Here is a 23,022-nt window from a genome sequence, read left to right as displayed (position 1 = left end):
TGCATCAGCTCCCTATGCTTCACCAGCAACCCCTGCCACACCAAAAGCTAAGCATGGCTTACTAGCCCCCGTCTAAAACACGTTCAGAATACTCTAATATTCCCTTTTATATCCCACAGTAACATGGACTCAACCATCACATCAGCTTGACTTGTAGCCCTTAAAAATATTTTACCCTTTAAACTAAATCTGCCCAGCTGAAATGAAAACACTATCTACAGGAAGCCAACCAGCACCAGGTCCAGCTCGAGCTCAAAAAGCTCTTTTCAAACCCAAGATTAATGCCAATGTCATAACCTTCCCTAGCCTGACATGGTAACCTAACCTGCAGTCTAACCCTTGTCCTTACTGCGATGCATTAAAGACTATCAGTTGCAATTTTTCATTTTCTTCAATCCTAATGTTACTGGGTGTAGCATACCACGACTGTAATAAAACTGGGTGTGTTTGCAAATTATTGACTCTGAGTCACTATTTAGCATCAAATCATCATCAAACTATCCAAAATTTATATCCTTAAAACCCGTAGTTAACTTTGAAAAGGTACCTTTTGATGCTAAAGAATTAGTGTTAATCCATCCCTCACCATCTCAAAGGTACTTGTTCAAGATGGAGCACATGCATTATCCCATCCAGCCTGAAAGAACACTGGATGTGATGGACAGATTTGGCCTGAAAGAAGATAGTGCAATGAAGATTAAAAAGCCAGTATTAATCAGTTGCCCTTCCAAGTGTTTCAGAGAAATTATGACTGAACTTTAGAGAGAACACTGTCATGTGGAAATAACATTAAAATGAGAATGACAGCAATTAAGTAGATGGAAGCATCCTTTTTTCTTTATTTATTCTTTGGTGAAAATTCTACTTTGATAAAATGCCCAGGAGAACAATGTCTGCACCTCACTTTCTGAAGTTGCCTAGACTTACAATGAAAATGCTTAAATCTAAAAACAGTAAATCTATCAAAAGATACAAAATAGTTTACAAAAACTACTTTACATTACATACATACATAGGAGCCCTAATTCCTGCAGTTGTATGGTATTAGGCATGGATAATTTTTGAAGGCTATGTACTTAGTTCTAGAGTTAGGACTTTGGCTCTTAGTCTGAGTCTGTAAGCTGAAGTTTGCAATAAACTGACTTGTTATGACACACTACTTAATATATTCATATAAATGCTTTTAAAAAAATTTCTTATTCTGTTCACATAGCAGCAAATTTTCAGGCTATGTATCTTGACTCAAGTTTATGTACCTTGAGTTAGAGAGACTGACAAAGCTCCTGAGTGAATTCACAAACTCTCCAAGATCCTTATAGGCTGAAGTAATTCATGTGATAAAGGGAGAGGCAGCATATCTCAACAGAAACTATTTTATTTGGTCTGTCACTGTGGAATGAGGTCCATTCTGCACTGCCTTCCAGATTCTTTGCATTTCTCAAGTGCAAAGCAGCCTGGTATATTCAACTAAAATGTTTCCTAGGTTGACTAGAGCTCCCAGTTGACAGAGAACCAGTGCAGTTGGCTCCCATTCAGCTACTCCTTAGGACATCTGACAGTTTTGACAGGCTGATTTAGAATTGTGTTGTTACAAAATGAAATTTTCATAGATTAGAGTAGTCATATATGTATAAAGAGCTAAATCTCTTCAATTTCAAGCCTTCTTTTCCCCAAAGTGTCCAAGCTGCTGCAAGTCAGTCTGATACACTATAGTCATGAAGAAAAAAGACCTTTTATTATTTAAATATAATGTTAGTACTGAAAAAGCAAAGGGGAGAACAGGTATTACACATAAAGATGAAAAGATACTGGAAATCTCACTGTCTTCTTATATGTTCTTCATAATCTAGAAACATGGGACCATGGTCTAGTTAGCAGCAACTGAGTGCCAGGACAGAGCATGTGTGTTCTTTCTCTATCAGTCTAACAGAATCAGTTTAATAGAAGTAGAGGATCAAAGAACTTCAGATGAGACAAAAAAGAACCAAGAAACACTCACTGTCAGCCAAGTCACAACAGATCCATTACATAGAATATATAAGCAACCAAAAAAGACAGAAAAAATGTTTGCATTATCCCAACAGCAGTCAGTTCAGAAAGTCAATTAAGAAAGCTTAATTGATTGGTTTATTATGGTTTATTGTGCAAGTAATAACTTATATTAAACCTCTTTGATTTGTATAATTAAGTTTGAAACAACTGTATAAATGTTAAGTAGTTTTAAGAGTAAATTAATTTGTAGTAAAATAAGTAAAGGTTATGATCTTAATTTAGTATTATCTTAATATTATCTTAATTTACCAAACAATCCAAATTCCTATAAGGGGACACTGTAGATACAAATGTTTGCAGTTGTTAGACAGTGAAATACTGGCCATCAACTTATTGCTTACCTTGTTGGAGACTACACCATAAAAATTAAAGTGTCGTAGGTCACTCCATGATTAATCTTTTTTCTCTTCACTAAAAAAAGGCTGCAGAGAAGATAACCTAAATCTAGGGTTGAATCCTTGAGACAGAAGATTTATAAAAAGTATTGCAATAATACCTCCTTGGATGTGATATCAGCTATCAATTCCAGTGAGTCTGTGCAACGCATCTGTGCAGGATGTGAAATTGAGCCTGTGGTTTCAAGCAACTGAACTAAATGTGAGTTTTTCCCAAATGCAAATTTTCTCCAACTCTGTGTCCTCAAAATAGTATGTATTTTTCTCTCTGGAAACAACTTCAAGATTGTGCTCATCCCGCCTTACTAGAAATAAACTGAACAGAATGAACACTCATGCTGAATGAAGAAATTATACAACTGTAATAATGAGTTATTAATGATTATTAATACATTAGGACCGTAAAAGTGAATAATTAAAGAGGTATTTCTGCTTCAGGAAAACATTATCAGACTGAAAGGCCAATTACTTTGTCCTAGAATGTAACTTAGTTCACATAACTGGTAACAAATACTGAATTAGGTGTCTTTACCTTGCAAGTATCCACAGAAACAAGACTGGTGAAAAGTCCAACCTAAATCAGTCCTCCTAGCTGTCTAGATCAAAATCACAGTTTACAAAGAACACTAAATAGCCCCTCCTGCAGCAATATGACCCAGTTTCCTCTCTAAAGTCACCTAGCGTATTCTTCAAAATTTTATATTTAACTTTTTGGCCTCTATATCACATGGAGCATCAGGCAACTTATTTCTCACACTCTGTTGATGGATTGCCAAATTAGTCCATCTTCTTTAGTTACTGAAGTAAAAGAAAACATAAAGAAATATAGGTAAGATTCAAACAACAAAAGACTTGGCTAAGCTTCTAAATCCACAGTTAGTTCAATAATGGATTTCCATATACCCCAATTTTTTTTTTTTTTTTCCCCTAAATAGTTTACACTGTTATTGTGGAATAGCATGAAACAGACTCTGCACCCCCTTTATTTACAGGAGACAAAAGCTGATTCTGAATGAACCTGACAAAGCAACATGTGTGGCCAAGACCAAAGTTGAGACCAAGCATCAAGGCTGCTTTGGATAAAATACGCATTAACAGAACATCATTTGCAGATGTTCTTTATCCAGTTGGATTCCCGGGCTTTTTGCTATCTCTGCTCACATGAGCCATGGCCAAAACAAACAAGCTGTCCTTTCCTCAGCAAAGTGCATTTGATCGTGCCGCGCAGATGGGAGGCCTCCAAAGCAATGGTTCTCAGCATTCCAGCCGATTAGCTCTTCTAATTGGCTCTGTCTCCTCCCATCCCAGGATCTTCTCACAATAAATCTAGTTAGGAAAATTTGCATAAAATGCAGTATCAAGGAAGTACCGGGGAGATGATGTGAAAGTAACATTGCTTTTCAAGCTACATTCCTAGCATAGAAGACCAAGAGTTTATTTCCTCTTGGCAGATGTAGAATGTAAACAATCTTTCTTGGTCATTTTGCAGCTTGATCATCTGTTTTTATGTGTTTCATATTCTGTCTCATCATTAGCAAGTATTGGGATGGAAAGCACAAGAACAAATAAAAAAGTTGGGCTGTGCTGGTGCTCCTCAAAGTCTTAAACCCTCTCAAGGACAGCCTGTTTTACCTTGCTCACATGCCCACTTAAACAAGTCACCTGAATTAGGATTAGAAAGACAAGTCCTGTCAGGGATTTTTTGCCTGTAGCATGTATATATACATTATATATATACACACACACACTTCTAAAGATCATGCAGAAACTATTGATCAAAGATTGTGTTACCACAGGATCCCAAGACATTTGCAATGCTTCATCTTTCTTCTTACGGCACTTTATCTCTCAGCCTTTTTTACAGGCTTTTGTAGAGTGTGTGATGGTTAAGAGGTACAGATGGTCTCTAGGTCCTTTTACATTAAACATCTATTGCACAGTTATGTACAATCACGAAGACCTGGAGTTGTTGACCAATGCAATTACCTCTACTCCTCTGTCCTTATAAAGGGCCAATGCAAGCCACAGATTCTTCTTTTAGAGGGCTGCAGCTAGAAGAAAAAGTCAATGCTTTAGATAAACTGCAGACCCTCCAGTATTTGGAGTGAAATTATCTGAGATTATTACAAGGTGGCCTGAGTGTAGGATAATGTTTAATATAGCTCTGGAACCCTGATCCACAACAGCTGCCTCCTAGATTAACGCTTCTTTAGATATCTGAGGTTTCTTGCCTTTTTCAATGAGATATAAAGGCCTTCCACTTCAGAATGGGCTCAGTTAAAGCAAACATACTTGTCTGATACAGTAGAAGAAGAGGAAATTACTATTAACCAACTGTGAAAAGGCTGAGCTAGTTTATTTGATTCTCTGAAGTCCTTCACAGTTTGCAGCCAGGAATGCTCAATTTCAAATAAGAACTGTAATGAATTACAGTAAGTATTTATACATGAAATATCTTCAATGATAAATCACACATTTTTGAACTTGAGAAAAGCAAGATACACATTACATGCAATATTACAAAAGTCATACAGGTGGTTCCTGTGAAACCTAGAACAAACTTACCTATATGAATCTCCAAAGAGCAGTATTGTCTGAGATTAAATTTCCATGTTTCTTCCTCTTTAAACCAATTCCCTTTAAACACGTTATGTTTTCCAATGCAATTCACCTGTGAATGTAGCTGTCAATTACAGCAAACCTATTAAAACTACTGTTTATTCTGGGTAGCAGTTATTTCACAGAACTACGTGTTTGTTACATACATTACTAACAAGGCACAATGTTTGCATATGACCTTGGTATAAGGAGTTAAGAGTTCGCATTTTTAATTTCCTGTACCTCTCTTGTGTTTTTCACTTGGTTATTTGGAAAGCTGATACATATAAACATTGAATGACTTGGCATGAAAAGGGAATCAAATTCAGTAATATCTAACTTTCAGAAAGACTGAACAGACTCACAGATTTTTTAAAAATTACTTCTATGTAGGCTATTTGAAATATGTTTGCAGTTCTATTTAAATAAGGAAAATGCAACAACTAGTCTATAAAATCCTTTCCCCACTTCATTGATCTCTTTCTAATTTTCCTGATTTTCAGCATGCGGACAAGCAGCAAGGATTGAGGAAGGGCTGAAAAAAGTCTTCATGAAGCAGAAACAGATATTTAGAAATTTAAGTGTCAGACCAAAGTCACACAACTCTTTGCCATACTTATGCATTCAGTTCATGCAGCTGGGTAACTGTGAAGTGAGTACTTGACAAAAAAAAGGGGAAAGGAAAAAAAAAAAGATAAATTCTCTCTCTACTTGAGTTTCCAGGCTTGGGAGTTGGCATGACAACTGTTAGCAAGTAGTCAAGTCAGGCACCGACAGAGTAAGAAGCCGAAAGAAACCAACAGAAACATGTTAAAAAACAGGAATACAGCGAAGTGTTAGGAAAAGAAATGATAAAGTCTGGACATCACAGGGCTTTAGAGGTGTGGGCACTAGCACAAACAGTGAGTAACTATGTCCCTGCATAGCAGTAGGCAGAGTATCATATAGCTGAGATGGTGACTAGCTGTTTCTCCAGCGAATAAAAATATTGTGCTACTCTAGGCAAAACTCCAGCTCTGTTGTGTGCCAACAGAAATAGCTGATCAGGCTGCACAAGAGCAGTTTCATAGTGAACTGCAAGTAGTGATATGCAAAGAGCTTATTAATCTTCCTCTACCGTTGAAGCAAGTTTGATTTCCAGAAAATAGGTATTTACATTTAAATCAACGGAAAGAATTAAGAACGGTGTCAAAAATAAGAATATCTGACATTTTTATCGATAACTCTAAATCATGTAAAGGAAGAAAAAAGGGCAAAAAAGGAGAAGAAAGGAGAAGAAAGAAAAAAAGAAAAAAGAAAAAATGTAAAATAAGAAAAAAAAAGTAAAAAGAGGTAGGTTTGTGAATAAGACGAGACATTCATTGATATGGTAGGATAGGTTATTCTACACTTCCTCCACAATGTTTTTAGTTTGTTATTGTTACCTCAGTATTTTGGCACAATAAATTCTCTTCTGTCTCCAACTGCCAGACACGTTGGAGAGTAGAGCAACAACCCTACTCCACAACACTGTACACATAGCCTTGGATTGCCCTCAGAAACCATTCTCTTCTTATATACTGGCATAACTGTCACACGTGAGGACAATTAAGGCAAGATTAGCCCACAGCAGAAGTCTTCAGTCCCGTATTTCCTTATCCAAGTACAGTTTTAAAAATGTCATAATTTTAATAACCTATTTCAATTGAAATTATGACCTAAAGTTGTTTGTGAATGATTACAATCTTATTCCTTGCATTTTTTTTCTTTCAGAAACTTGGTCATTATTGTCATGTTTGTCAATTGCCTAAAGTCTGCATATTTTTATTCCACTTTTTAAAATACATCTATTTTAAACACAAACATATCAGTGGGTTTAATGTGTATTTTATTCTCTAGCCTACCAAGGCCTTTTTTTTTGCTGCCAGAAGCATGCCTTTAAAATAGGAGCAAGACTAGAGACTCCCTCTCACTTTTATTAAGTCAGAGAGGGTGGACTGACCCCACTGCCACTGGCATTTCCTACTTGAGATCCCTAAGGCTGAAGGAAGAGAGTCCCCCTGTACTCCAAGCCTCCTTCCAAGCATCCCATTTTGTGTTTATTCTGCTGGTGGACTGGACAACTCTGAAATGGGAAAAAATGAATTTTCTTTGAGATCGGGAAGTTTGAATGCTTCTCACATGATAAGACAAAAAAGGTTACAGTCTTTATGCCCAAGTAGCAACCAACAGGAATTCTTCCATTCCTTCTGCTTCAGCTATTTATTTCCTAACCTATTAATACAATTATTCTTTTGAGAACTGATATTTGAATTTGCTAATTTTAACTTACAAATTTCTAAATCTATTGCATTCACAATTAACTATGGCATAATATAAAATCGCATTGTTTGTTACTAGCAGGAAAAGAGAAGGATGATCTCCCAAAGGTATAACAGCTCTTCAACACACAAATGATATTTCATGTGATATTTCAAGTATGAAAATAACAAGCAGCAGGCCACGGAGGAAGGGTTTGCTTATTTCAAGTAAAGCTGTCTCAAGGAGGAAAGCTGGAGAGGACAACCCCAAAACACAAAGCTCTTCTTAACATAGATATCATTGGAGAAGAGGGGAGGAAGTTCTCTCCTTACAATTTTGAAGTAAGGGAGTAATCAGAAAAGGTTTTTTACCTCACAAAGGTTTAACACTGCGTAATCTTATTAGAAACTTAAGCACACTATTATACTGTGTATATATATAATATATGCTATCACTGTAATTCATGCTGAATGTTAAACCCCTTGCATCATGCTTATTATACGGGATGAAGTCCTCAGTAAACCTTAATGAATGACTTGCTTCAGATACTCCTTTGTTCTACAGCATGAACAAAATGGCTGTTATAACTGGAAAGTTGCAACTACCCTTTCTGTGCCTTTCTTACTATATTTCAACTTTTGAACACAGTAATATTACCACTGGGAATAAAAGAGTTACTTTGTTGGACACGTTTCATTTTTATGGTAATCTGGCCTCATACATAACTCAATCTCTCCAGGTTATAGAAGATTTTTAAATGTTTACAGGAGGGATTGAGTAAAATGTAGCATGCTGATGGACCAGCACTTTAACTGATGTAAGGAAAAGTCAGTAATGGTATAACAAATAATGCCGACCGAAGATCTGGCCCAAAATATAGCATATATTCAGCTTAACAGAGGAGTCACTGAGGCAGAGAAATCAATACAAGTCAAATATTCTGTGCTTACTGCACTTTCCCTTAAGAAAAGTACATGTATGTTATACCACAGACACAAGTATATTGTTTCATCAGAGATTCCAGCTAAATGAGTATTTTTTTAAAGACCAGTTTCCATACTTTCTGGCTGGATAGCACTGGTTTATGTTAAGCAAGTATCCTGGTGGCATTAGTGTTTACTTTCTTTTCTCACATGGACTGTGCAGTCACCAGTAGGTCAGCTATAACTAGTCACTGCAATATAAAATTACCTATGAAAGAATAGGGATAATCAAATAAACCATTTACAGTAATAAACAACAGATCAGAATGACTGAATTCCTCAATAAGTAACCTGAAAATACCATGAAAAATATAAATCAACAAGATTCTTCCCCTATGGTTGTAGTTCTCCCTCCTGCCCTATTCCCTTCCTCTGCCTCTGAAACCAACTTTCTGAACCTACACTGACTAAGAATGAGATATCTGTAATGTGATACATTTGCACTGATCCTATAGATTGCTGTTAACAAGCAGTACATCACAAATGTGGCTTCTATTAAGTTTTATTACTTTCAGTATGTTAATTTTGGTACAGGCTTATTTTCCTAATTTTGTGCAAAAACACTACCATCATGTTAAAGAAATGGAGGTGGGGGGGTGGAAAAAAAAATGAATGAGTTAAAACAACATTGACAGGACAATGCTGATGTAGATATGTAAATATCCAGCATTAATCTGAAATAGTTTCTTTTTGACACTTAATTTTACAGTGACTAATTGAACAAGACTAGGCACAAGCCCTCCCAAGACTCTATGACACGTTATTCTATTCATATTACACAAGGCTACAGAAATAAAAACTATATTGTATATGACTACAGAAATTTATATTCTAAATCCAGTGTGCTACATGAGAAATATGTAAGAGTTCTTAATCAAAGAAAACACTCAGTTTAGAACATAACTCAGCATCCACTGTCCAAGTAACTCCAGACTTCCCAGAAGGTTGTGACTTTCCATCAGGACCATCAGTTATCATGGTGATACCTGGGAGCAGGTGAGGATTGTTCTTCACAATCTGATCTGGAAAAGAATAATAGTTCATATTTAGATATTTTCTTTGATAATGTATGAAGAAAAATATAGTACCACCATTGTTCACAGGAGTATTACACTACTTCAAACATTAAGAACTTAAGTTAAAACTACATAAAAATCACATTACAATATACCATGACTCTAAAAGTTAAACATTTAGCTATTAAGAAATTCCAGAACTTAGGTTGCCATCAAACCTTGTCAGCATTTATGTACATATATATTAACATACATTCTGATATTAAGTATTGCATAATTCTTTATGAATGAGCAAGGATCTTGGGGTAGTGGCATGGAAACTCAAAGGCTTGAGGAGGTTGTTATCAGCAGGACATGAGAGTGAAATTGTACAGGAGACAAGAACTGGAAGGGTTAAGGAGAAAAAGCATTTCTTTAGTCCAAATACTTAAATGCTGCCACGGAGAAGTAGATTCTATCTTTGTCTCTATCACAGATCAACCCACAACCCCCCCCCCAACTTCGGAGTCCTGTATTTCATGGCTGTGTAATTTGAAACATCTGGGAAGTCTGATTTTCAAAAGAAGTGACCTCTAAATTAAAGGTGCAAGTTTAGTTAGCAGAAGCTACATACTAAGTATTTAAATACTACATAAATTTTAATGACTATGAAACAGGTGATGAACCATTAGTGAGCTCTGTTCCTCAGTTAACCACCCCAAAAATAAAAGTAATACTTCCTTGTCTCACCAGCATGTTTTTAAGGTAAGAATTCTTACTTATAGTCGTGAAAACAACAGACATGCACATGACACCAGCCTATATATCCTCTCCTACTACCAAAACTGCTGTAACACTCGTCATCCTTGCTGCCCTCCCTGCCTACATTCTTCCCTTCACCATGTCCTTTTCAGGATTGTGAATGACTTTTTTCCTCAGACCATTTAATTTTCAAGTTAATTTTGAACTCTGACCCTACCCTCCAGTATCTGCATCTCCTCCTCTGTGTAGCATTGCCAGCAAATGAAATGAGCATATTCTATTCCATCATCCAGATTTTTAATGACAGGTAATAATGCACAGCAGACACAGGATAAATCCTTGCAGAACCAAAGCTGATCAACCTGACAAGTTTTAGAGTAATTACCAACACAGATCAGTTGTAAGTTTTCCGGCCGCTTTTAGCCCCACCTTACACTATTACCATCTAGCCTACATGTTCTTAGACCCTGAGAATATCAGAGTAACTTCTTATTTATGTTAGGTGTTCTTATAACTCTTTTCTCACTAGCTCTATACATTAAGCTACGTGTCATAGCAAGCCTTTCTTTTGTCCACAATGCTGGACAACATCACGTACTCTTCTTTGGAGCTAACTGGAACATATTCAGCTAAAGTAATTTGTAACCCAATACTATGAAGTATAATGGAATACTACCAATAAATCAGGCATTTTAAACAAGTCTCAGCTACAGCAGCTTTGATCCAATATCACATTTCATCATGTGATATTAAGTACAATGTAATCAAAATGCAAATATTTATACAAATAAAAGAATACACTTTATCAAGGTACTTATACAAAATTAAGTGGCTGCACAGAGCAATTCCCAATACAAGATTAAAAATACGTATTTCTCTGCTTCAAAGGCTCACTGTCTGCAGTGTTAAGAGAAAGACAGAATGTTTATGTCTGCCGCCCTAAATATAGATATATCCACAGGTCAATTTATATAGAAATGCTCAGTGCTTAAGACTGAAGGATTATGTAATGCTGTCTTACTGCCCATTTTCACTAAAAACTATGACTCTTGGTACCACATATCGCCATATATAGCAAAAATGTGGTATTAAGAAGCAGTGACAAAATTTTACAGATTTTTCAACTAAATCTAGCGGTGTCACTGTTGACATACGACCACAAATGTACAAGCTAGTGAAGAGGGTTGAATGAAATGGCTTTAAGTGATTTCAAACTGAGCATAATATTAAGCATATGAAACTCTCTCCAGGCACTAAAGAGACTTTATCTGGAGCTGGGTGTAGATTTCTATCACTCATATCCAAGAAAGAGTAATTAAAACAGAGATGAGACAGATTGGCATCTACAGGGGAATCAAAAGTCTATCTGTCTATGGCAGCTTAAACCAGCTTGGATTGTTTATCACAGTAAAACAGCCTGAAGGGATAGGACTGGGCTCTCTGTAAATATCAGAACACTAAATGCCAAAAGGTAAGTAGAGTTTTTTACATTAAAGGATAATTTAGACCCCCAAGAAGAATGCATACTAAACAGGAAGAAGTTAAGTCTTTCCAAGAAATTGGAAGGTTGCCTACTACAGCCAGCATGTTCTCAAAGATGCTTCCATTAGCAGCAAAAGGAGCAAAAAAACCTGAAATAACTTCTCAAAAGGATGTGAATGGACTCATATGACATACTTTGGTAGCAGATGACTAAACCTGGTGATCCAGTCAGCCTTTCTAATCAAAACTTAGACATGTGCTTAAATGGTTTATTAAAAACCATCTAGGACTTGAGGCCAGATCTTTGGTGAAAGCACATGAGCGCATGGCTCTATTAATGTCAAAGGTATGCTGAGTCATCCCAGTTCAGGGTCTAGCACATAGTTTTCAAGTATTTAAGACTCATGTATACTAATTATGAAACAGGAGTTGGGAGCACATGTTGATCAATTGTGTTGATGACAATTTTTTGATACAGGTGACTGACAAGCTAAGTAGGTGCTCTGTTGGACCTGCTTCCATGAACAACCAAGAACCAGTTGGGGTTGTGAAAGATGAGGGGAACCTTAGCTCCAATGACCATAACGTTGTGGAGTTTAAAATCCTGAGTCAAGTGAGCAAGATAAATTATAAAAATTACAATCCTGGCCTTCAAGAAAGCACATCTTGCCTTGTTCAGGGATCTGCTTGGCAGGACCCAATGGGACACTGCCATGAAGGTCAATGGGGCCCAGAAGAGGTGACTGATTTTCAAGGACAACCTTATCAAAGCACCAGAATGGTCCTTTCTGACACTCAGGAAAACAAGTAAGTGTGGCAGAAGACCACAGAAGTTGGACCCAGAAACAGACTAATTGGAGAAAGGAAGACATTGCCTGAGCATGCAGGGATGCAGACATGAGAGCCAAAGCTCAGCTGAAGCCAAAACTAGCTAGAGATGTGAAAAGCAACAAAGAGGAAGGCTTCGATACCAGCAGCAAAAAAAAAAAAGACTAAAGAGGTGAGACCACTGCTGAACAGGGCAGGTGACCTAGTGATAAAGAAAATTGAAAAGTCTGAGGTATTAAATGCCTTTGTGCCTCTGGTTTTAATGGTAAGGCTTTTTTCTTACATGTCCCAGCTCCTTCATCTTAGTAGCAGAGTCTGTGGGAGTGAAGCCTTACCCACACCAAACGATGACCAAATCAGGAACCACTAAAGCTAATTGGATATATACAAGTCCATGGGCCCAGACAGGCTGCATCTGAGTTGGCTGCTCTCATTGCAAGGCTGCTCTCTACTGTCTTCAAAAGATCATGGGAATTGTGGGAGGTCCCCAATGACTGGAAAAAGGCCATCTTCAAGGAGAGCAATGAGGATTCAGACCACTACAGGCTACTCAGCCTTGCCTCTGGTCCCAAGAGGGTTATAGAGTGAGTCCTCTAGGACATCATTTCTGAGCACATAAAGGACAAAAAGGTGACTGAAAACATTCAATGTGGATTCATCAAGGACAAACTGGGTCTAATCAACCTAAATGCCTTTGGTGATAATGTGACTGCCTCAGTGGACAAAGGGAGAGCAAAATATGTTTACTTTGCTTGTAGCAAAGCCTTCAACAGTGTCCTGTAATATCACTGTAGCAAAATTGGTGAGACACAGGCTAAGTAAGTGGATAAAGTGGATGGAAAATCAGTTGGACTCTTGGACACATTGGGTTCTGATCAGTAATACTAAGTCCAACTGGCAGCCAGTTGCTATGGGCATCCCCCAAGTACCAAAAGTGGGTCTTTACCCACTCCTTAACATCATTCAATACTCTTTAACACCCTTATTAACAAGTGGCACAATGGGACAGAGTGCATACTGCAGTTTCATGGATGATAACACATGGGGAAGCACCTGATATGCTGCAGGGCAAGACTGATCTTCAGAAGGACCTCAACTGGCTGGAGAAAAGAGATGATTGAAACCTCCTGAAACTGAACAAAAGCGAATGCAAAGTCCTGCACACGGGACTGTATAACCACCATGCAGCAGTGCAATCTAAGATGGCTAAGAAGCAGTTTTGCTGTAAATGACATGGGAGACCTCACAGACAAAAAAATGAACATGAGTTAGCAGTGTGCCCTTCCAGCAAAGAAGGCCAACTGCATACTGGGCTGGATTAGCAAGGCCAGTAAGTCAAACAAAGTGATCACTCCCTTATTAAGCACTTGTGAGGACATGGAAGTACTGCACCCAGCTCTAGAATCCCAGAATGGTTGAGGTTGGAGGGGACCTCTGGAGGTCATCTGGTCCAACCGCCCTGCTCAGGCTGGGTCACCTACAGCAGGCTGCCCAGGACCATGTCCAGATGGCTTTTGAATATCTGCAAGGATGAGGACTCCACAACCTCCCTGGGCAACCTGTGCTAGTGCTCAGTCACCCTCACAGTGAAAAAGTGTTTCTTGATATTCAAACAGAGCCTCCTGCATTTCAGTTTGTCCTCACTGCCTCTTGTCCTGTCACTGGGCACCACCGAAAAGAGCCTGGCTCTGTCCTCTTTGCACCCTGCCCTCAGGTATTAATATGCATTGATGAGATCCCCCCTGAGCCTTCTCTTCTCTAGGCTAAACTGTCCCAGCTCTCAGCCTTTCCTCATACGACAGATGCTCCAGTCCCTTCATCATCTTAGTGGCCCTGGGGTTTTAGCTGTTGGGTTTTGACTGCCCCAATACAAGAACAGCATTGACATGTTGAAGCAAGTCCAGTGGAGAACCACAGATGAAGGCTGAAGCACGTCAATGTATGGGGAGTGACTGAAAGAGAGGGACTTGTGTAGCCGTAAGACAGCTTTGCTGTCTTCAGCTACCTCATGGGAGGCACTGTGATACCTCCATCCTCAGAGAGTTGACAGAGCCCTGAGCAACCAGATCTAGTTGGGAGGCTGGACTAAATGACACTGAGTGATCTCTTCTAACCTGATATAGGTCAATTGTGTCAAACAGTGAGTGTTTTCTATTTTTCTGCATATCTATCAGAACATGTTTTACCAATTAGTAATAGAAGTCTTGGTCCAAGTGGTATTTTGTTTTAGGGTTTTTCTGCTACAGACTCTCCAAATTATGGGATGATAGGAATAGAAAAGAGCATCTATCACACTAAAAACATGGCCAGAGAGTATTACCCATTATGAAAGAGACTGCCGTAAGTACACATATCCTTTTATGGAGAAAGAGAAGAAGAAAACATTTGCAAGAACACTTGCCTAATTTGTTACCCCATTATGGAAAAACTGGTCTAACAATACTGCAAAGATTCAGTATATAAACAGATAATCACGCAAAAGAATTGCAGACACTGCAACAGTTAATTGGCTCTGCATAAGCTACATAAGCATTTGTTTTACATAAATTACACCACTCTTATCCTGACACAAGTAGGGTTCTCTCTTACCGTCACAGATGCTGAACTACACAAAAAGTATGTACTTCCATTAAAGAGTTTATCCCTCAGGAAATAAGTGTTGGATAAAGCAAAATATATCAGTTAAATAATTGGTTAGACCTTTGCAAGTATGATTCAGCCAATCTAACTGACAAAAGATAATTTGTAAGTGATCCATACTGGCAGAGATCACAGAATACACAGAATAATGCAGATACGTAACTCTTCATTTATTTTTATCAAATACTAATCTTATAGCAACAACATCCATTATGTGATTTGTGTTTAATTGTATAGATTGAGCTAGCTGACTTTCACTTACAGACAGAATGTGTGAATACATTGTTACCTGTGGATACAGCTACAATTTTTTTCACAGAGTCTACCCAGGAAAACCCAAAAAACCAGATCTGAAATCGCTTGGGCAGTAAACTAATATGCACAAAGGAACTAATTGCTATGATCAACACGAAGTCCTGGAACCACCTGCCCAGAGGAAGCCTAAGAGGCACAACCTACACTATGTGAAATTCAGTGGGGTTTGATTGTTTGACAAGAGCATGCATGCAATGGTAAAAGCATGTCTAGACTAGCATCATATGTCAAAAAACCACAAATACTTTACTCAGAAGTTTAATTCTGGAAAGATTTAAAGATATGTGCAACCAGCAGAGCCTTGTAGGCCACATACCTCTATGGATGATGGGACCAGATATCTATTAAACATCTGGTAGCTTTCGTTCCGTGGAGCAGAACAGGCATGTAATATTAACTGCTGGCCTGGGAGTCATGCTTTATTTCTGAAGAACTGGACATGGCAAGTGACATTTCATTACAAATGAACACAAACCATCGTATCAGGAAAATGTTTTATTTAAAATGTTAATAACTGCAGTAACTGCAACGAACATAAATTATACAGCATAGGTGAACTGTTTGTCCAATTTCAAAGGAAAAAAAAATTTAGTGTTTTTGGCACTAGGATTCTTATATTATCCCACACTATGGTACTTACATTACTGGCACTGACATACAGAATAGCACTGAAACTGGTGACCACTTAATCCTTGAGCAGCAGGAGCAGCTAACAAAGACTGATGGTGTACGAACTGTTTTGTTAATACTTTGCAGTGCTCCACAATATTTTTATCTCTTCAAAAAGCAAAGATACCTACAAAAGTATAAATTCATACAGTGACACTTTATCAGCTAGAAAATAGGAATGGTGTAGTGTCTTTCTGTTTTTCTTTATGCTTACTTGGGAGGAACTTAGCATGGTTCATGGAGTAATGATATGTACCACAACTTTCAATGACAGCGTAAGTCAAATAACTCCAAATTAGTTTTTTATATTGTAACCAACTAAACACATTGATATATCAACTTACAGAAGCTTTTTGTCTTGTTTTAAATGGGAATTCTGACACTAAAGTTGAATAGTTTAAAGCTTCTATGAAGCCAGCTGGCTCAGTGAGAACTAAAGTTTAAAGCTAACACTTCTAGAAATGTTTTGTACAAATTCAGATAAAAGCACTTGTGATGTGCAGTGGGCAAAAGAATTGTACAGACCAATGAAAAATTCCTCTTTTGAGATAAAGCTCCAGTTCCACATAACTAGTTATCATTCCTGGTAACTACATAAAGCTATGAGAGATCAGCCCTGAAACTTACCACTTCAGCACCAGTTCTCTTATTCTGGAATCAAGAAGGAGTAATTTTGTTTAATGGAAGTTTCTCATGGGGATATTGCCACAGTCCCAGTATACGCTGGGATAGGCTACACTGAGAATGCTGCTTGTTTCACTCCATTTTGCATTCTGCCTACAAATACGTGTTTACCGCTTTCAACTACCAGTCCTCTGATCAATGCCTAGATAACATCTCTCAAAAAAACAACAAAAAAAATCAGAGGTATTTGGTCTTAGGTATAACAAACATAGGGATACTATTTAGCCATGAAACAATACCTTATTTAAGGTCAGTTCTCTCATAATCATCGTAAGAATGGATAAGTACCAGTGGAAAGATGGTATTTCTGGTTTTGCTATTTGTTCTTGGCCCTTAAAAGTCCTCATACTTCAAATCTTAACCATGAAGGTGTATTTTAAGATAACCATTACAGCTTTTAAGAATAGACTACTTTTTAATCCCATCATCCACCCCCCCCAGGTTTTCACAGTCAGATTTATGCTTTTTCAGTTTGTGGTAAAAAAGATTACTATTTCTCAATCGTGCATTAAAAATTTTATTGTGTGCTTGGATAAGGAAACAAGAACTACTGCAGCTGGCAAGTTCCTATTCCAAAGCAGGAAAACAAATGTGGCATCTTTTATCTGAACAGATGTGTTCCTAATGTATTTTGAATAATAACTTCCTACTTGAATTTAAAAAAAAAAGAAAAAAGATCAGCAAGAAACCCATTGTATTTGTTTATTTTGTTTCTGGTATGAAACATTTCCAGTGTGAGAACAAGTGTGTGATGAATTATCTTCTTAAGAATCGCTAGTGAAATTTTTTTATTAAATTCCTGTCACTTATAATTCCCCAAACCCAGTGAAAATAATAATGTTGGCTAAGTGTCAGAAAGCATAAATCAAAAGCAATACATAAGATACAATTTGACTTAAACCTTTAGTATTTGCAATGACACATGACTAGAAAAAGTTCTATGGTGCTTCTAAAGGAAGGACAGTTCATAAATTGCCCTTATAAGCTTGTGCATGTTTCAAAAGAAAAACCCAAAGGAACAGAAAATAAGCATACAATCATCATACAGAATGGTTTTCTAAAATTTCACTACTTGAGGTACACCACAGTGAAGCAAATTTGTTGGGAGAAAACGTCACTAGTCAATTAGGCTTTGCTCAGAACTAAAGAAAACTTTGAGAGCCAGGATGTCTTCCCTTGCTCTACAGCGGCTTTGAGAATGAGGAAAGAAACACACAGTCTTTGTAGGGTGAAAAAATCCCTCTACTTTGTCCTGAATATTAGACACGATGTGATAGATACTGAAACGAAAAAGCTGGCAAGTGAAGACATATTCAGTATGGAAGAGACTGAGCTAAAAGGTCTGGATTCTTAACCCATGGACATTTGAATCATGAACGAATGCTGGATGGGTTTCTTTTGTAATCTGCGAAAAGAACTAAAAAGGCTAGCAAAAAGTTCCGCCTGTGAAACTTACTCTGATTTATTTCAGAAAAAAAATACCTTACTAATCAAGCATGTACTGCTTGAAATAAAGCAGTTACAGACAATCAAAAGAGAAACTTTCCACTTCACTCAAGAAGCAGACAAACTTCTGTCCACCCTCAGAAAACAATGCAGCAACAATTTAGGACACAATTTGAAATCAAGTTAATCTAAGAACATGCTTGTTTGATGACAAGTCATCAGACTGTTCACACCAGGTTTTCCCAATGACCAAGTTATAATTCAGAGCTGCTCACTTGATTTTAGAAAACATTTCCAAAATTCATCCTGATTGTCTAAAATATCACTCTCCGGCCCCAAATATGACTTCCCACACCAGCACAATGCAGTTACCACTACAAAAAGATTATTCTTTATAAGGCCCACACTCAACTAACTACAAGAGCTAGGAATTAAGATGCTCATAATGATGTTCCTTTGACCGAGCCAAGCCTTATCCTTTCTCTTCAAGGTTTCTTCAGACTGCCAGTGTGCTTTTGAGGCAAATCTGCTGATCACCTCCCATGCATAACACTGTGCTTCATGCTCTGGAGCAGGCTTGGAGCACACTTCATGTTCTCCAACCCGTTAAAAAGCAGGACCAAATCAGAGTTAGATCAAAGTAACAACTCTCCATGAAAACAGACAACAGGGACCCAGCACAAACTATCACACCATGCTACCTGCTCATGTTGACACAGCCACTACAAACAAAACTTCCACAAAAGCTATCTAAATTCTGCCTTCTAGTAAGAGAAAGGAGCGTGGCTGGTACACTGCTTTAGTCCAGAAGTGTATGCAAAGTGTGTGCAGTTGGATACAGCTTCACGTGGTAACACAGTTTCCAATGTATTTATTAAATTTGCAACACGGTATTTTGGGAATTATCTTCTTTTTCTCAACATCCTTGACAGGCTTATATACCCTTCATATCTAGGCATTTCCTCCTGCCCTTGGGCACTTATTTACCCCATTGGCGACATCTTAGGAAAACAAAAAAAGGCCAACAGGAAAGAAAGGCAAGCCATTGAATGGACGGGTACGCAGTCTATTTTGTTTTCAGTATGCTTTCCAACACCTTCCTTTCACTCTCAATTTGTATGCTGGTGAGAGAAAAATCTTTAAAATGGGAATTATTTCTAAAGAGCATCTTAATCACCCTGATGAGCCCTTCGTGGAGCTGGAGCTACGTTCAACTGCATCTTCACTGGCAGCTTCCTCAGGAACCTACTGGGCAAGATGGTGCGGAGAAAGAATGACAATTCATTCATTGATGTAGTGTATAGGTGGCTTGCTTACTTACTTACTATAGCAATAGGTGGCTTAGTCCTCTGATTGCCGTTTGCTTAAAACAAAACAAAGTCCTCAGTCCGTGGTAAACAGTAGCTATTGCTTTTGGCAGGTTTCTAAATACAAGCAAATAAAAAAAAAAGGGGGGGGGGGGGTAGGGCGCAGACGACGAGTAGTTTACTTCTGTTCCCTTCCCCCTCCCCGATGCGCAGCTCTATCTGCAGCCCATGTGGCCGGGAGGCAGCCACAGCCGGTTCCAATTCCTACTTTCCCACTTTGCGCCCCTGCTTGCTGCCGGGGCTGAGCCGAGCCAGGACCGGCCGCGGGCTCCCCCCGCCCCCCCCGCGCCGTCCTCCCTCTCCCCCGCTCCATCCGATCCTCCGCTCCCCCGGGGCGCCGTGTGGGAAGTACGAATTTCCGCTGAGTTTTCTCGGCAAGTTTCGGAGCTCGTCTTTCCCCTGCTCCCCGCTCCGCCCGCCGGCCCCCCCACCCCACCCCTCCCCTCCCCGCTCCGCCCGCCCCCTCCGCCCCGGGGAGAGCCGGCGGAGCAGCGGGGCAGCCGCTCCGCTCCGCAGCCCGCCCGGCCGCACGCACCCCCGCCCGCCCCCCGCGGCACCCCCGGCCCCGCGACCGCCGAACCGCAGCCTGCGGGGGCCGGGAGGGGCGGCAGAGCCCGGGCGGCGGCGGCCCGCAGCCCTCCCCGCCGCTCCGCGCCCCGGGCCGGCTCGGGCGAGCCCATGGTGCCGGGCACCGCGACCTGCAGCCGCCGCCGCCGCGCCTGCCCGCCCGGCGCGGAGCTCAGCCCGGCGCGGAGCGGAGGAGGGGCCGACTAGCAGCCGCGGAGGAGGCGGGGGGGATGCCGGAGAGACACAAAGGCGGCGGGGGAAGCAGCCCACGGCTCGTCCCGGGATGGGGCCGCCGCGCCGGGTCCGCCTGATGGTGCTGCCGCGGGTACTCTGGGGCTCGGTCACCCTCTTCCTCCTGCTGCTGCCCGCGGCCGAGCCCATCTGCCCCGAGCCATGCGACTGCCAGCAGCACCAGCACCTCCTCTGCACCAACCGGGGCCTGCGCTCGGTGCCCAAGGCTGCCGAGCCCCAGGATATCCTCACCTACAGCCTCGGGGGCAACTTCATCGCCAACATCTCCGCCTTCGACTTCCACCGCCTGGCAGGGCTCCAGCGCCTGGACCTGCAGTACAACCGGATCCGCTCGCTGCATCCCAAGGCCTTTGAGCGCCTGGGGCGGCTGGAGGAGCTCTACCTGGGCAACAACCTGCTGCCGGTGCTGGCCCCCGGCACCCTCAGTGCCCTGGCCAAGCTGCGCATCCTCTACGTGAACGCCAACGAGATCGGCCGCCTCAGCGCCGCCTCCTTCTCCGGCCTCGGCAGCCTTGTCAAGCTGCGCCTGGATGGCAACGAGCTGGGCTCGCTGGGCGACTCCACTTTCTCAGGGCTGCCGAACTTACTCTACCTACACCTGGAGTCCAACCGCATCCGCTGGCTGAGCCGCGGTGCCTTCACGGGCCTGGCTAAGCTGCGCTTCCTCGACCTTTCGGGGAACCAGCAGAGCTCCCTTCGCCACCCGGACATCTTCGGGCCGCTGCGTTCCCTCCACACCCTGCTGCTGGCCAGCAACAGCCTGCAGCAGCTGACAGGGGGGCTCTTCCAGCACCTGCCCGGCTTGGCGAAACTCTCGCTCAGTGGAAACCGCCTGGCTCACCTGGCCCCGGATGCCTTCACGGGGCTGGGTTCGCTGAAGGAGCTGCGCCTGGAGGGAAACCTGCTGAGCCACCTGCCCGCTGCCTTGCTGGAGCCGCTGAGCAGCCTGGAGGCGCTGGATCTGAGCCGCAACGCGCTGACCGCCCTGCACCCTGCCACCTTCGGCCGCCTCGGCCGCTTGCGGGAGCTCAGCCTGCGAGACAACGCGCTGGCCACCCTCCCCGGCGAGCTCTTTGCCTCCAGCCCGGCTCTCTACCGCCTGGAGCTGGAGGGGAACGCCTGGAGCTGCGACTGCCGCCTCCGCGGCCTCAAGCACTGGCTGGGGGCCTGGCACTCCCAGGGCCGCCTGCTCACCGTCTTCGTGCAGTGCCGCCTGCCGCCCACCCTGGCCGGCAAGTACCTCGACTACCTGCAGGACGCCCAGCTGCCGCCACCGCAAGACGGCGGCCCCTGCCACGCCGGGGCCGCTCCCTCCTCCTCCTCCTCCGCGTCCCCCCCGCCGGCAGCGGAGGAGCAGCGCCGTCCGCCGCCCTCCGCCGAGGGCCTCGGCAGCAACAGCAGCGGCGGCGCGGGGCCGCCCCGGGGGCCGCCGGGGCCGCCGCCCTCCGCCTCCACCGCCCGCCTGCTGGGGGAGCCCGAGGGCGCGGCGGGGCCGCCGAGGCCCGCGGCGGAGGCCGCCAGCCCCACGCCGCCGCTGCCCGCCCGCCCGGCGGCCTCCGGGCCGGCGCCGCCCAGCGCGGCCTGGCCCCGGCGGGCCGGCAAACCCCGCTCGGCGCCGGCCGCCGGCGTCCCGCCGCTGGTGTCCGACCCGTGCGACTTCAACAAGCTGTTCCTCTGCAACCTGTCGGTGGAGGCGGTGGGCTCCAGCTCGGTGACGGTGCGCTGGGCCGTGCGGCCGCACCGCAGCCCTCGCCTGCTGGGGCCGCCGCGGTTCCGCCTCCTCTTCGACCGCTTCGGCGCCGCCGTCAAGTTCCAGCGCTTCGTCTACCTGCCGGAGCGCGGGGAGCCGGCCGCCACCCTGCGGGAGCTCCGCCCGGACACCCCCTACCTCGTCTGCGTCGAGGGCGTCCTCGGCGGCCGCGTGTGCCCGGTGGCACCGCGGGACCACTGCGCCGGGCTGGTCACCCTGCCCGAGGGCGGCGCGGCGGCGGCGGCGGGCGGGCCCCGCGGCCCCGACCAGCAGCTCCTCACCCTGGTGCTGCTGGCGGTGAACGCGCTGCTGCTCTTCGCGGCGCTGGCCGCCTGGGCCTCACGCCTGCTGCGGAAGAAGGTGTTGGGGCGGCGGCGGCGGAAGGCGGCCCCCGTCCACGTCCGGCAGCTCTACTCCACCCGCCGGCCCCTCCGCTCCATGGGCACCGGCGTCTCCGCTGACTTCTCCGGCTTCCAGTCCCACCGGCCGCCCCGCGGCGCCGCCTGCGCCCTCAGCGAGGCCGACCTCATCGAGTTCCCTTGCGAGCGCTTCGTGGACAGCGGCGGCCGCCACGGCGACGACCACCTGCTGCAGCGGTTCGCCGACTGAGCCCGCCAGAGTACAGCTCCCGGCCGGCGCCGTGCAGCGAGGCCGGCCGGGAGCTGTGGTCAGCGCGGCGAGGGGAGGCGGACGTTTCGCCCGTGAGGAGATGGCGCGGGGGTGGCGGCCTGCGACGGGGCGAGCTGCGGCGCCGTCGCTGCAGTCAGCCGGCCGTACCGCAGGCCGGGGGCTGATGGCGTCTGTGGGACGGGCCTACTCGGCCGCCTCTGCCGGGAGGTCACCATTTTCTCAGAAATCGCGGCTAAGCCGAGCCAAAGCGCTGACTGGCGGTAACCGTTCCTTGAGAGCGAAGCGGTGGGAGCTGCTGCCGACAGCAGCCGGTGCCTCCCTAACGCG

General features: G+C 43.3%; 1 protein-coding gene across 1 annotated transcript; it reads left to right on the top strand.

The window, feature by feature from the left end:
* The first annotated feature begins 20,346 nt into the window (after positions 1–20,346).
* On the top strand, positions 20,347–22,674 carry TRIL (TLR4 interactor with leucine rich repeats). The gene has a single exon (XM_075706344.1). The coding sequence runs from the start codon at positions 20,347–20,349 to the stop codon at positions 22,672–22,674; it is 2,328 nt and encodes a 775-aa protein (XP_075562459.1).
* Positions 22,675–23,022: the final 348 nt, after the last annotated feature.

Source organism: Pelecanus crispus, chromosome 2 (assembly GCF_030463565.1).
Source record: "Pelecanus crispus isolate bPelCri1 chromosome 2, bPelCri1.pri, whole genome shotgun sequence".
Lineage (NCBI taxonomy): Eukaryota > Metazoa > Chordata > Aves > Pelecaniformes > Pelecanidae > Pelecanus > Pelecanus crispus.
The sequence above is the reverse complement of the archived record's forward strand: the minus strand, read 5'-3'. Positions and strand labels throughout refer to the sequence as shown.